The sequence below is a fragment of the Rhinopithecus roxellana genome, chromosome 15, assembly GCF_007565055.1.
Source record: "Rhinopithecus roxellana isolate Shanxi Qingling chromosome 15, ASM756505v1, whole genome shotgun sequence".
NCBI lineage: Eukaryota > Metazoa > Chordata > Mammalia > Primates > Cercopithecidae > Rhinopithecus > Rhinopithecus roxellana.
Genome location: NC_044563.1, coordinates 104,144,504 through 104,159,454, shown reverse-complemented (window position 1 = coordinate 104,159,454; position 14,951 = coordinate 104,144,504). Strand labels below are relative to the sequence as shown.

General features: G+C 40.3%; 2 protein-coding genes across 5 annotated transcripts in view; one reads left to right on the top strand and one right to left on the bottom strand.

Annotated features, from left to right (window-relative positions):
* The window catches only part of LRRC4C (leucine rich repeat containing 4C), a 1,344,784-nt gene that overhangs the window by 67,221 nt on the left and 1,262,612 nt on the right, over nt 1-14,951 (bottom strand). The gene's annotated exons all lie outside the window — the stretch shown is intronic.
* LOC104672776 (peptidyl-prolyl cis-trans isomerase A) lies at nt 6,704-7,238 on the top strand. The gene has a single exon (XM_010376635.2). The coding sequence runs from the start codon at nt 6,741-6,743 to the stop codon at nt 7,236-7,238; it is 498 nt and encodes a 165-aa protein (XP_010374937.2). The 5' UTR covers nt 6,704-6,740.

Genomic DNA, 14,951 nt, shown 5'->3' with positions numbered 1-14,951 from the left:
TATTTTATTACTGATGTCAATAGCATGAGTCAATGGCTGCCACATCATCTTATTGCCATCTGGAGACAAGAAAGGAACAAAGAGAAAAAAGTGAGCTTCCAAAGAGTCTGGAAATGCATATCTATTCACTTGGTAAACATATTTGAGCAAATAGATAGGTCGTGGAAATTCTGCCTACCTAAACTGGATATTTATAGAAGGTAAATGAATGAGCAGTTATGAAATGAGCAGAAGTGAAGAAGCAACATGGAGGTGGCCTAAAAGAAAGACTAGAAAGAAACAACGGTATACAACCCCAGTTAATGTAGTGAAACTGCAGCTGCTGGAATCCAAAAGGAGCAGACCTATCCATTTGCTGCTTAAGCTAAGGGTAAGCTAGAAAGTTAGGGAATACATCTGGGATTAATTATTTCATTCTAAAACTGCTTTACGGCCTTCTGCAAATATCAAAATATCCCAAGTGTTTTACATTTGTTCCCCTATATCCACTCTCTCCCTTCTCCACCCTGTTAAGACAAGGGCTTCTACTACAAACTCAATGGATTCCTTTGCTCTCTAGATATAGATCAGCTTCATCCCATGGCAGACACTGGCAGGAGACTACAGGGAGGGAGATGTGGAAAGGAAGACCGCATATTCCTCTGGTTCCCTCCCCGTGGGGTTGGTTGGGCTCTCTCTAATCTTCAAAGAAATCTCATTGCTCTTAAAGTGACCTTCTCTGCGTGAATCTCTCCTGGCTACCAGTAGTCTTTCCCTTCTTCTGTCTCTTCAGGCCTAGGAGTAGTGACAGCTCTTCTCTTCCTAACCCCAGGTTACTTACTGCTTTGACTCTTACGGTTCACCAAACCACTCACACTTGAAAAGCTATCCCTGTATTTTTTTTCTTAACTTCCTTCTTTCTTTCTCCTTCCTTCCTTCCTTCCTTCCTTCCTTCCTTCCTTCCTTCCTTCCTTCCTTCCTTCCTTCCTTCCTTCCTTCCCTCCCTCCCTCCCTCCCTCCCTCCCTCCTTCCTTCCTTCCTTCCTTCCTTCCTTCCTTCCTTCCTTCCTTCCTTCCTCTTTTTGAGATACGGTGTTGCTCGGTTGTACAGGCTGGATTGCAGTGGGGCAATCTCGGCTCACTGCAACCTTGACCTCCTGGGCTCCGGGGACCTTCCTGCCTCATCCTCCCAAGTAGTTAGAACTACAGGTGTGTGCCACCATGCCTGGATTTTTAAAAAAACTTTTCAAGAGACAGGGTCTCCCTGTGGTCCCTAGACTGATCTCACACTCCTGGGCTCAAGGATTCTCCCGTCTCAACTTCCCAAATTGCTGGGATTACAGGTGCGAGCCACCACACCCAGCTGGTCATCCCTTTCTTAAACCTTATTTAAATTATACTAATTTGAATGTGCTAGCTGTTAAGTTTCTTGTTGAGGCCTCACAACAAGAAACACAGAAATTCTTTGAGGCTTAGTGTTCACATCAGGAAAGTAAAAATAATAATGTCCACCACCTGAGGCCACAGTGACCATTAAATTGAGCATCTCTTGTGCAAAGTTGCTGACCTAGAAGAAAGCATTCAAACAATATGTGTTCCTTGGCCTCCTTTGCTTATAACATCACAGTGCACAGTAAGCACCTTCTTAGTTTGTCTGATTCTCCCTGGAGACTGAGTGCTTCTCAAGGGCAGGGCCATAGACACAGGGATCAGGACCCCTGCATCTAGCACATGCCCTGGAAATGTCAGTTAAATGATCCCTAAGAGAATAAAATGCACCAGCAGCAGAGAAAAGACAGGACTCCAAAACAAGACATCACTGGGTAAAACTAAAACATATAACCTCATCATTTGAAGATGAACATGTTATAATTAGATACAGGAGCTGAATGGAAAAGACTACTTTGTTCTTTTTAGTCGCATCTGGTTAGTAACAATGTTGAGAATCTGTCTCCTTTCTCTCTCTCCTTGTGTGTGTGTGTGTCTGTGTGTGTATGTGTGTGTACAAACATATGTGACAGAGGTAGAAAAATGAATAGGCAGATAGATGTATCATACTGTCTCTGTCAGTTGTTATTTGACACATTTTCCTCAGGAATGACACCTTGGAAATGAACTGTAACTAAATAAATACATAATTACACCAATACATTGTCAATTACCTAAAATCTGAAATAAAACTATTAAAGAAGTAATTAGATTAAAGTAAAATATCATTTGCATTTTAAAACTCAATATTTAAAACCAGGCTTTTTATTTACGGTCCAAATAACATAATTATCAAATCAGCTAAGAAATCATTTCTTAAAAGAATGTTTTTACAACTAGAACTCATGTATTGTAACACAAAGCTATTCACATCTGCACATATGGGAAAAAGGAAAGAAAGCTTTTTAATTTGAAAATAAGATGATGAATAATTTACTATGGTGATGAGTTCAGCAATTTATACCTTTAGTTTAGAAGCAGACATGCATATTTTGAAAAACCCCTCCTACCCTATCCTCTTCCTCTTGAGATCCCCGGTCTGTAGTAAGAGGGGGCAGACGTTGAGTGGGAGGGATCCTGGCAGCATTACCAGAAGTATGTTCTATGTGACATGAACCAAATCAATAGCACTGAGGGACTATATAAAAGAGCACATTTCTGGGGTGATTTTTTTGTTGGAATATGGCTAGACCCCAATTTTATCACATCTCTCTGTTGATTTCCTCTTTACTCTTACTTAGAACGGCTCTTTTTTTGTGTCTGTCACTGCACCTTTGCTGACCAACAAGTGGACACTTGGCAGCAGTGGTTTTTCCTACTGAATTTCATGAGTGTAAGGAGATGTTTGCATGCATGCGTGTGTGCATGTGTGTATGCATTCACTGTAGCATATAAGTACACAGTCGTGTACGCCTTTGGGGAAAATGATATGCTGCATTTTTTGTTTTGTATTTTTCATAAAGTCCCCACAGGCTTTAATTTTATAGCTTTAACAGCTGAAGAGTTGAATTGGATCAGAGATGGGCAGCACTTTTCTCTGATTGTGACCACAAACAGCATAGAAAGTCCAGTGATGGCATCTAGCAGAGGCAGTAGTCTTGTTCTGTCACCAAGGTAGGCACAATCTGGAAGATAATACCCTTTGAGTAATATGTTAAGATGTTTTGTCATAATGGTCAGCCTGCAAAACATTCTCTGTGCCTCAAACTAAGATGCTTCATTCCCATCACCACGGCTCTCTCCAGAATGGATCAAAATAAGATCTTTCTTCCCTTCCTCCCTCCCATCCTCCTTCCTCCCTCTCTCCATGTCTCCCTCCTTTCCCTTCTTCCTCTCCCGTTTGAGTACCATGCATGATACCACATATATTTGTTACAAGAAAGAAGATGTGGGAACAAATAAAGAAAGGGAAGAAAAAAAGAGTCTGAGGTTTTTTTCCCTCCTTTGTCTCCAGTGAGTTTGAAGTTAAAACTGTATTTTACATACACTTCACTTGAAGATAAGGCATACTGCAAATAATTCTGTGATTTAGCCTTTTCTGGACTCACCTCTATCCCTCAGGCACATAGGGTATGCTACAAATTAGGAAAACAAGGTCAGTGTAGCATTCACATTCAACATAGGCGATGTGCTCTGTGATGGACTTTTCATACAGATGGCAATCATGGAAGTCCTAGAGAGCTATGTAAAACAGGACTTGCTATCTTGGTACACACTGTCTGAGAGCTGAGCTAGTTCAGCTTCGTTTGATAGCAACAGAGCAAGATAATGTGGGTAATTGAATATTTAGCAAATCCATTTCTGGTTCATTCTTACCCAACCATGAGGAGAGGACTTAATAGGGAGTTAGATGAGAAAGCCAGGGTGGCACTTAAATGAACAATAGAAAAGAGAGAGAAGGGAAATGAAGCTTTGCCCATCAGGGCCAGAGCTGGTTACCCAAGCACAGCCCACCCCAGGACTCAGAGTCTGCTCTTCCCTTTGGATGGCATCCTATGGCCAATCCCCTTCCCTCTCACATCTGCAAGTGGTGGACACAAAATGAGAGTGATTCAAATATTTATTAATGTGAGGAAATGTAATTATCAGGAAATGTCATTCGTTGATGCTCTCCCTCTCTCTCTTATTAGGAAAGCTAACTGATTCAGAATGACGTAAACCCAAATGTTTAAATGTATTTCTGCCTATTAATTTGGAAGCACTTAAAATATACTTTGTAAAGTAATAAGTAAAAAGTATTAATAACAACAATACTAATTAAAGTTTATTAAACACTTTTTATGCTAAGCACATTACATGCCCAGTCTTATTTAATTTTATCCTTATAACACTATTATGAGATGTATATTACGTCCACCTTCCCAAACTATGTCTCTCTCTCCTCCCCACTGCCTCAACCATCCTGGCCTAAACTCCCAGATATAAATCTCGCATATCACCCTTGCTTAGCACCAGAGGAAACAAACAAGTATAACTTCTGGATTCTTCAGCGTACAGATAAACATAAAAAAAGAGTTACTCTATAAAATTTCTGCATCTCTTTTATTATCTCAGCATAAGGCTTAGTGCCTTACTTATTTTATGAACTAAATGCCACAGAATAAATAATTTGCAAAAATGTCTTATTTTACAATTGTATGCAGCCCCCGAAAAGTATAAAAATAATTCTAATTGCATGCAAACTGTTCAACAGTAATGCTTAAAGAAAAGATAGGCCGGGCGCAGTGGCTCAAGTCTGTAATCCCAGCACTTTGGGAGGCCGAGGCGGGCGGATCACGAGGTCAGGAGATCGAGACCATCCTGGCTAACCTGGTGAAACTCCATCTCTACTACAAAAAAATACAAAAAACTAGCCAGGCGAGGTGGCAGGTGCCTGTAGTCCCAGCTACTCGGGAGGCTGAGGCAGGAGAATGGCGTGAACCCGGGAGGCGGAGCTTGCAGTGAGCTGAGATCCAGTCACTGCACTCCAGCCTGGGCTAAAGAGCGAGACTCTGTCTCAAAAAAGAAAAAAGATACACAGCCACATTTACAGTATGATACAGATACACAAATGCAAACATGAATATACACAAAAACCTACCAATACACAATTCTCACAATGAAAACATTCCAAATGTCAAGTGCATGGAACTCTAGGTTGATAGGTGATTTGTTTGTTTATGTGTTTTCAGTTTTATCTCTCTTTGTATTTTCAGTTTCCTCCAATTGTATTTGTAGCCAACATTTACTGAATTCTCATCATGCATTATTCTAAGAACTTTACATGTGTTAACTAATTTAGTGTTCATAATAATGGGAAGAGGTAAGTACTTTTATCACTCTTATTTTATAGTCTTTTTAAAAATGGGGGGATAGAGAGGTTAGGAAGCTTGCTAAGCTAGTAGATGGCACAGCAGATATGTGAATCCAGCTGGTTTGGCTTCATTACCTGAGCTATTAACCAACACGTGCTACCGACTATAATAAGAATTTAGCTTTATGATTAGCAAAAAATACAAAGATTTTTTTAAAAATGTACTTTGCAAATTTGGTAACATCCAGGAAAATGTAAGAATACACATACTGGGGTGAGGGAAGAATGAATTTAATCGAGGCTTTTTTTTCTCTTTAAAAATCATCCTTTTATTCGATTGCAATGGTTATCATATATGCTGCGGGCCACTGAAAGGCAAATTGGACATTAATTTCTTTCATTTGAGTGCTTTTTCCTTTGCAATTATCAATAATGAAATTACCATAGAGTCCCTGTTTGGGGGAAAATAATAACTCAAATGTTTGTTGTTGTTTTCTTTTTTCACATCTCTCGAAATGGACCAAAGAGCTGAGCTTACAGATTGCAGTGCTTTTCCTGTAACAGTAACCTCACAGCACCTGCTGCCAAAGAGGTGAGAAGACTAGAGTCAATCATCAGGAAGCTGACCACTGTTCAGGTGTGTTCTTTCAAGACCTTCAATTCTACACTGCAGTTTATGGCCTGGAAAGTGACTTCTATAACATGCTCAAGCTAGGATAATGATCTCATTATAAAACCAATCAGAAACTCTGTGCAGCTTTTTTTTTTTGGTTCATTGAAAAGGTTGAGCTAACAAGAGGAAAAAGAAACATGCTGTTTGAAGTGCTTGCATTTTGAAAACGTGAATCTCAGCAAAGGCCAACTTTACATGGTATTCCTCCTCAGTCCTTACCCTCTGCCTTACTATCCCTACCCAGGGGCTAGATGTTAGGTCTTGTGATTATGCTAGAGGTTGGCTAGTACTCTAAAGGGAGCCTGAATTGAGGATATCAGCAGTGCAAGTCAAGGTCCTTGAGAGGGGTCAAGAGTTGAGTGTCAGAGGGTCCTGAAAAAGACAATAACATAAATCATTAACAGAAGACAGAGCTTAGAGTTAAGAACAGAACTGAAACTGAATCAGAGCTAGAGCACATCAGTAAAAACTAAGGAGAAGCAGCAGCAAAAATCAGATGTTAAGCTGGTTGCTTAGCTATGTTTGTGCTATTTGAGTGACAGTACATCCCAGTTTCCCTGGGACAGCTCTGGTTTATGATTGTTGTCCATTCAAAGGTGTTCTGAGTTGAAAGAGGAATTACACGGGCACAGCAGAAATTGCTGATATGTGTACGTAGAGTATTCAAATTGGCTCATGGGATCAAGAGGGAAGTTGAAGCCCATGTTAGTGGAAATGACGGAGGGGATCTTTATGAAGAACAGTATTAAATATTAAGATTTCAGGCTTTGCAGACGCTGCCGCCGAGGAAATTCTTGTAGTACTAGCCATGGTCAACCCTACCGTGTTCTTCGACATTGCCGTCGACGGCGAGCCCTTGGGCCGCGTCTCCTTCGAGCTGTTTGCAGACAAGGTTCCAAAGACAGCAGAAAATTTTCGTGCTCTGAGCACTGGAGAGAAAGGATTTGGTTATAAGGGTTCCTGCTTTCACAGAATTATTCCAGGGTTTATGTGTCAGGGTGGTGACTTCACACGCCATAATGGCACTGGTGGCAAGTCCATCTATGGGGAGAAATTTGAAGATGAGAACTTCATCCTAAAGCATACAGGTCCTGGCATCTTGTCCATGGCAAATGCTGGACCCAACACAAATGGTTCCCAGTTTTTCATCTGCACTGCCAAGACTGAGTGGTTGGATGGCAAGCATGTGGTCTTTGGCAAAGTGAAAGAAGGCATGAATATTGTGGAGGCCATGGAGCACTTTGGGTCCAGGAATGGCAAGACCAGCAAGAAGATCACCATTGCTGACTGTGGACAACTCGAATAAGTTTGACTTGTGTTTTATCTTAACCACCAGACCATTCCTTCTGTAGCTCAGGAGAGCACCCCTCCACCCCATTTGCTCGCAGTATCCTAGAATCTTTGTGCTCTCGCTGCAGTTCCCTTTGGGTTCCATGTTTTCCTTGTTCTCTCCCATGCCTAGCTGGATTGCAGAGTTAAGTTTATGATTATGAAATAAAAACTAAATAACAATTAAAAAAAAAAAAGATTTCAAATATGACTCCTTCTAATACGGGGACCAGGAAAATCCTTACCACAAATTGTTTCTTTTGAGTGGGATTGCAGGGACAAAAATAGAATAAAAAAGCATTTGTGGTCAATATTTGGATTGATAATAGAAGAAAACAAGGGAATAATCACAGAGAAACTAGGCAAGAATAAGGAAATACCAACAAGTTAGAAATATGGAGCCAGGAGACTTGTAGAAATGAAAACTCCACAAGAATATGTGGCAGTCTTGGGAAGGTCATTGAATTTCCAATAGTACTCCGAGTGGCGAAGTCTATGAAATCAAATCTCAATGTTAAGAACGAAGTCAATCTCCGCTGATGTCAGAATTTCACTAAAAAATCCACATGCATCACTTACACCCATTTCTTCTCTATCTCGAAAGAAGGGAGGTGAGAATGGCAGATAACTGCATCTCTGGAGGGAGGGAATGCAGTCTCACACCCAAGAATCTCGAATTAGAATAAAGAGACTGTCCACCTTCTAAGAAAGAGTCAATCATCCCCATTTTCCACCTCTTAGGACAACTTGTGCTCACAGGCTGCCTCCTTTCTACTGCGCTTCCCGCTACAAATCCCTATTCCTCCCAGGAGAGATTCTTTCACACGATAACATTTAAATAAGGTGTGCAAAGTGAGTTTTAAACAAGTTTCATGACAGGTGTAAAACCTTACAGGGGAAACCATCAGTAAGAATCTGTTATCAGCTAACACCTTGGTTGACAGCCAGCTGAGTACAGCAATGGGACAGTGTGAACACTTTTAGGAGGGGCAGAGTGATACGTGAAGATGGTGAAGCTAACTGCACTTTTGGGATGTTTCCATTTTACCTATTGTGTATTTGCATGTGCTTGTGTGTGTTCATTTATAATAACTCTTCTTCAACCTCAGCCTTTTCTCAAGCAAGCATGGGCCACCTTGACCTTACCTACCCCAAAGACTGAGAATTACAGGGCTGAAAACCAGGATTTTCAGCTTCCAGGGCTTAATAGAAATTGTAGACAGCTGTCGACAAGTCTTGATTCAAGAGCCCAAGAAACTCCTCCATTACCACCCCACCCCCAACCACAACCTTTCCTTTACAGGGACTGACGCTGCACCATTTGGCCCCTCCTAAAATGTTACTATCTCTAGGAAGAGTTGCCACTTATAATTTACTTAGGCATCTGAAAAAGGTGTGATGGAGGAAATTTAGTGAGAACGGGAACTAAGCTTCGTCAAGTGCCTCCAAAGTGCCAGGCACTGTGCTAGAATTTAAAAAATTTTTATATTAAAATAATCATCAATATGCAGCCTATACCTTCTATAATCCCCATTTTTCAGACAAAGAAAGAGCACGAGAGGGGTGAAGAAACTTGCTCAATATAACATAGTTATAAAGTAACGGAGACCAAGTTGGATACCTGAGGTCTTGGATGAGGATGGGAGGAGAACAGCAGGCGAAGCACTGAGTCCCTGGGCATCTCAGAAAGATGCAATATCCAGGACCCTGGAATGTTCTTCCCCTTTCCCTCCCCTTCCCATGGTAGCTCATTGTCTTCTTTCAGTCCCTATTGTCCTCACAGGAGCCTTCTCTATCCTCCCAACGCTAAACAGCATCACTTTCCCCTATTGTCTCCAATTACCATAGAAGCCAATTTACTTCTCCTTAGCACTTCCTGCAATCTGTATTTTGCTTATTTGTTTATAAGAGAGCTTCTAGGAAGACAGCACCTTAGTTGTTTCTTGTTAACTATTCTAGACTCTGGTTCTGCCTACAGTAGATGCTCAGCAATAATCTATTGGGTGATTTAATGGGGCAATGAATACATGAATAAATAAACTATCAAAGGCACAAAACAGGGAGTCTACAATGTGGTAAGACTGACTTATCCTGTATCATAATTTTAGTTAATGCTGTTCTCATTTCTCTGAGTGTCTGGGAATTTCTCCTGACTCTCCTGTCTTCCAAATTTAAGCTTTTTATTTTTCCCAGCAAGGATGCCAGGAAGAAGACTGAGACAGATACCCTGGATGGGCAAAAAATAGGACATGACTAAGATGTTCTTCATTCCTCCTCCTCTCTCCTTCCCAGACCAAATCTCCCTGAATTGGATATTGTTGAGGCTGTGAAAAACAAAGCACAAAGCTTTTTCTTACAGTCTCTAGTGCAGCTGGAAGGCTTAGAAACTGGAAAGCCTGTTCTGCATGGTCACACGGATGTATGAAGCCTAGTCTATGAGTCTACATCACCTTTAAGTCTTTCTCTTCAAAGCCATGGATTACACAATCTTTGCTCGGCCAGTAGTACAATGACACTAGGCTGTTGGGCTCAGCATAAGTTTACACTAGATCACTTCGAGCATGCACAATAAAAGCACATCACTGCCAGGGGAAGGTAGGCTTCCTGAAAGTCTGCCTCTCTCTGACATTTCTGCAGTTACCAGCTCAATAAGGAAGAGATGCTGATGGACAGATTTGGTTTCCCCTTTAAGCAAATCCTCTCACCCCTGTGCACCCTGCCACTTGATCTCTCTGTGTGGCTGGGGCCCCTCTGTCAGGAAGCATTTTGTGCAGGATGCCCTCAGTGGCTTGAGAGTGGCAGGGCTGTGCTGGGGGATGGCAGCAACTGCTGCCACTGACACATTTCAGTCAGGCCATAGCAGGCCTCTGCCAAGCAGCAGAACCAACAAAGGAGCCGCGGCGACTGCCTGGGGCTCAAATTGGATCATCTCTCCCTGCCTGGGAACAAATAAAATAAAATAAATTTCAACCACTCAGCAGTGGGGGTGGTGGGGGAAACCTAAGGAAGCCTGAACCCTGACTTCTCTCTTGGCTTTGATAGCTGGCTTCGTGCCAAATGCAAAATTACATCTGAACTCTTAACACTGCTTGGGAGCAGCACAGGCACACTCAGCTGAAGATGAGACTACTTCAAGGTGAAATGCCTTTCGGGAAAATTTTCCTTTTTTTTTGTTTTTAGCTGCTGAATCAGTGTTTTTGATAAAAATTTTAGATTGCTGCATTTCTATTGACTTCGCTCTGTGTGTAAATGTTTGGATTGACAGCTCTCAGAGGCCCATTGCAATTCCTTATCAGATAGGGAAAATGGGAACGCCGTCTACCTCCCCTCCTCCACCCACAGAGGTGACTCTGATCTTCTCTTGAAAAGGAGCAGCCAATTTCAACCACCATACGATATTGGCACCACTGAGAAGGACCCTGAAGATTAACCAGCCCAGCCATCTGTGATATACATGCAAGGAAAGAAGGGCAAAGAGAAGGAAAGGGACTCTGGCAAGTTAGATGTTCCGATCATTTTTCAACTTCCTTTGCCCTCCCAGCAATACATTGCCCCCTTTCTGGAGTAAAGTCAGTTCCTCCATCACTAGGTTGAGTAGAGGATTCCAAATGACTTTCATAGATGAGGAGCTTTTACAATCAATACCCTGTAGAGAACAGATGCAACACACACTCTCACTCCAGAAATCAGCTCTTAGAGGAGAAAAATGCATGGAGGGAGGAAAAGAGAAAGGTGTGTGGGGGTCAGGTAAAGTGAGAGAGATCCTCTGCTAGCCAGCCAGAAGTAAAAGGGGGCTAGGGGAAGGAGAGAGAATATTCAGGGATATTAATATAAGGGAATTATGTTTAAAGATCTACTGTTCAAGGTCCAGTATAGAATAACTAATTAGATGACTATTTTAAAGTGAAGAATACTGAAGGAAGATAGGAAAACTCTAGCCTGAAGCATTAAGAAGCCAGTTTTTATTGGTAGCAAAATAATGAAGGTGAACTACCAGCAGAAATCAAATGATATTGTTTCTTCAACTGAACCTTGAATTATTTTTCTAAATGCAAAGGTCTTGGTGCAAAGAGCAAAGTGAAATTCTGACTTCCTTTTTGGTCTTACAACCTTAAATTGTGTTTGCAAAATATTTATTCTATGCGTCCCTCACATTTCAATGACTTTCCTTATACATATGACTATCGAGGACTCATGTGAACACAATATATTTGGCATCAAATAATGAAATTTTTAGTAAAAATCAGGATGAATGTTTGTTCATAGAGCTCCTATTATCAAAAATATAAAAAGAAATGCAAACTGTTTTTTAGTATTGAGTTTAAATGTATTTTACTGTATTGAGTTTGCATCATTTTTCTACCTTGCATGTTTCTATTCATGCATACTTTTATTATTGTTATCGTTTTTATGGTTTCAAAAGGTTTGAACAAAAAGATTTATATCAGAGCAGGGTTTGCTCTGCTCAAAACTGGTGCAGAAGGCAGCAAGGTTCCTTTCTCATGCTCTATAAACCTGGGGGCTGCTATCTCCAAATAGGGGGAAAATATTATACACACACGCGCATACACACACACACACACACATATCTACATCCAATGCCAAATGCAAATTATGGTCCTGATTCCTGGAAAGAGGCTTTAAAGTAGAACTTGATGACATGAAATGAAAAGGATGCAGAAATAGTTGACATAAAAGCTTTCTTTGTGCACACCTGTGCAAGTCTTTGATATTCTATTGATTGATAACTTCTTTAAGGAATAAATTTTGGCATTAAATTACCTCAAACAGTCATGGAGGCTTTCATTCAATCTCTTAAGTGTTCTAGCATTAGGGAAAATTTATTACATAACAGGCAAACCCGATTGTGTGTCAACAAAACCAGTCTGTCTGCTGTTTGCCTTTTGGATCTGGGCCAGCCCTTTATTCACATGCTTGAGCGCTAAGACTTAGGTCACCCACCTGAAACTCTGATTTAACCTCATGGTCTTATTTCTTTCTATTTCTGTTGTGATCTAGTAAATATTTTAAAAATGAGATTTGTTTCTTTTCCTTTATTTCTCCTTTTAATAGAGTCGGCTAAGTTCTTTTTAATGTTTTTCAAAAGCTATTTCTCGATCACTCTTTTTAAAGTTGTTACTACAAATTAGATTTTAAAGAACCTGGTTCCATGAATCCTGGTTCTTTACCTCCTAGAGTAAACCATTGTGTTGTGTTTTTGCCTTACATAGATTCCCCAGGACAAAAAAATATAACCATTTGCTTGGGTTTTATAGTTAGGAAGACCTGGGTTCATACAGCTATTCTGTGGGCCTCAGTTTCTTCAACTGTAGAAAAGCAGCATCATGATCCCTTCTTCAAACCCTTCTATAAAAAGAAGTGAGGTGATAGAAACAGAATTAGCAACGGGCTTGGCACATCATATAGTAGCTACTTGACTTGAGGTCGATCTAAATAACAACCAGAAGAGACACTGGCTAAAAGATCAAACCATAACCTAAAAGGAGATGATGAATATAGTATTTAAGTTTTATTTTACTTAAACACGGCCTCTATGTGATCATTTGAATAAGTGTGCCAATTTGAGGGCAGTTATCTTTAGAGGTGGATAAGACTCTAAGAATGAGCGTGATGGAAATAGTTTTGACAAGAAAACACAACCTTTAAGGATAACATTGAGCAATGTAGGTTAACATTTTAAACATACATGCTATTTAAAATGCACCACATTGTCAATATTATTTATAACAGCTAGCCATTGTTCTACATGCGAACTGCCTATAGTTACTCAATACAACCTTTTCATAATCACCCAAAGAATCACAGCAAATGCCGTTTCCAAAGAGCAGATTATTATAAATGGAAACTTCATATCCAGCAACATTGAAGCAAAGCCAAAGACTCACCTGCTTTTTCTGTTAAAGTGAAAAAAGTTGCAGTTTTCAGCAGGCTATAAAACCCATATGAGGATAGCAGAGAAGATGCGATAAGAAAATAAGAACTAACCTGAGATTTTGACAAAACTGGGAGAATCTAGAGGCAAGTGAATTTAAGAACTCTAAACCAAGCCAGGCCTTCTTTCTGTTCCATCCAAATACTTTAGATATAGAACTATAATTTGCAATGTTGGCTGATCATTAGAAATCTTTTTGGGAGGTTACAAATAAAATTCTTAGGGTGCCAATGTTGGAGGTGTGGTGGACAGAATACTGCATGAATTTTTAAAAGCTCCTCCAGAATATTCTGAGGTTCTGCCAGACTTGGGAACCACTGGCCGAAGGACAAATTATGTCCTCATGCCATCACCAATCAAATCTCCCATGCAGTTTGTCTGGCACACAGCTGCACTGCTGAATTCTAGATATGTTTTGATTGGACACAGATGCATTTAATTAGCAGTTTGTATCATCAATTAGAACATGAACTCGGAAAGTCACCTTCTTGCTTAGATATGCTTTGAGCACGAATTTTAGTATGTGACAATTCCTGAAGAAATGGGGGTGGGGGGATTTTAATGAAGTCATTAAAACACAAAATGATTTTACCTGAGGATGCAATCTAGAAAGTAAGGATTCCTTGAATAAGCAAATAGTTATACTCATGTGTCTAGCCTGAGTCAGAGAATCTGGGTGCTACAGAATGAGAAAAAAAGTGATGATAATGGTAGAAAATTACATTTTTATATCATTTTTCTCAAAGCATTTTCCAAAGAACCTCCCACCTCCCACCTTCAATTTCCCTGAGGGGAAGGCTTACAGCAAAGGGAGCTTGAGATATTTGCAGATTCAAGAGGTCTTTCATTTGGTCAAAATGTGTTGATTTAGTTTTTTGATCTAGGCAGGGAAAAGGCAGCTACTATTGCTACTACTATTGAATATATTACTTGAGTATTTACTTAGCATTATGCCAAGCACCTCGCACACAATACATCAATCAACCCAATATTTAATTTTACAAATGACGAAACAGGAGCTCAGGAAAATGGCCCCATGTGATGGGAACCAAAATTTGAACCTAGGTTAATGTGACTCCAAGGCCAGTTGCTTGACCACCTCTCATAAACAGCACCACCAACACTGAGAATAAAAAAGACCCAGGTTTGAATGACTTCACCAAGGAATTACTTTGCTGTTTCATTTTCTCAAATTGCATTCTATTTTCAAAATACTGTAGATGTTTCACCTCCAGTCCACGCTCTAAGCACACATTTATCCCACACTCTAAGCACACATTTATCCCACACTCTAAACATGCAAATAATATAATTTCTTTGTGCCTCACTGTTTTTGTTTTAAAGGAACTGTGTTAAATTTCTTGCATAATTGTGGAAATTCCCATTCCTGTCACGTCCCAGCATTGCTAATTGAGTGCAGTGTTCTTCCCAGGTGAGTTGGATGCAGCCAAAAATCCTCACTGTAACTCGTATAATTACATCTTATCAATCAGAGTTGGCATTAAGGATGAAACCTATCTGTCATTCAGAGTTTACATATTCTCTAAAGTTTGTAATAATTCTTGGTCTAAAATTCCATTACTGGCCATACACAGAGGCTCTTGCCTGTCATCCCAGCACTTCAGGAGGCTGAGGCAGAAGGATCACCTGAGCCCAGGAGTTTAAGACCAGTCTGGGCAAAATAGTGAGACCTCATCTCTACTAAAAATGAAAAATTAGCCAGGCATAGTGGCATGC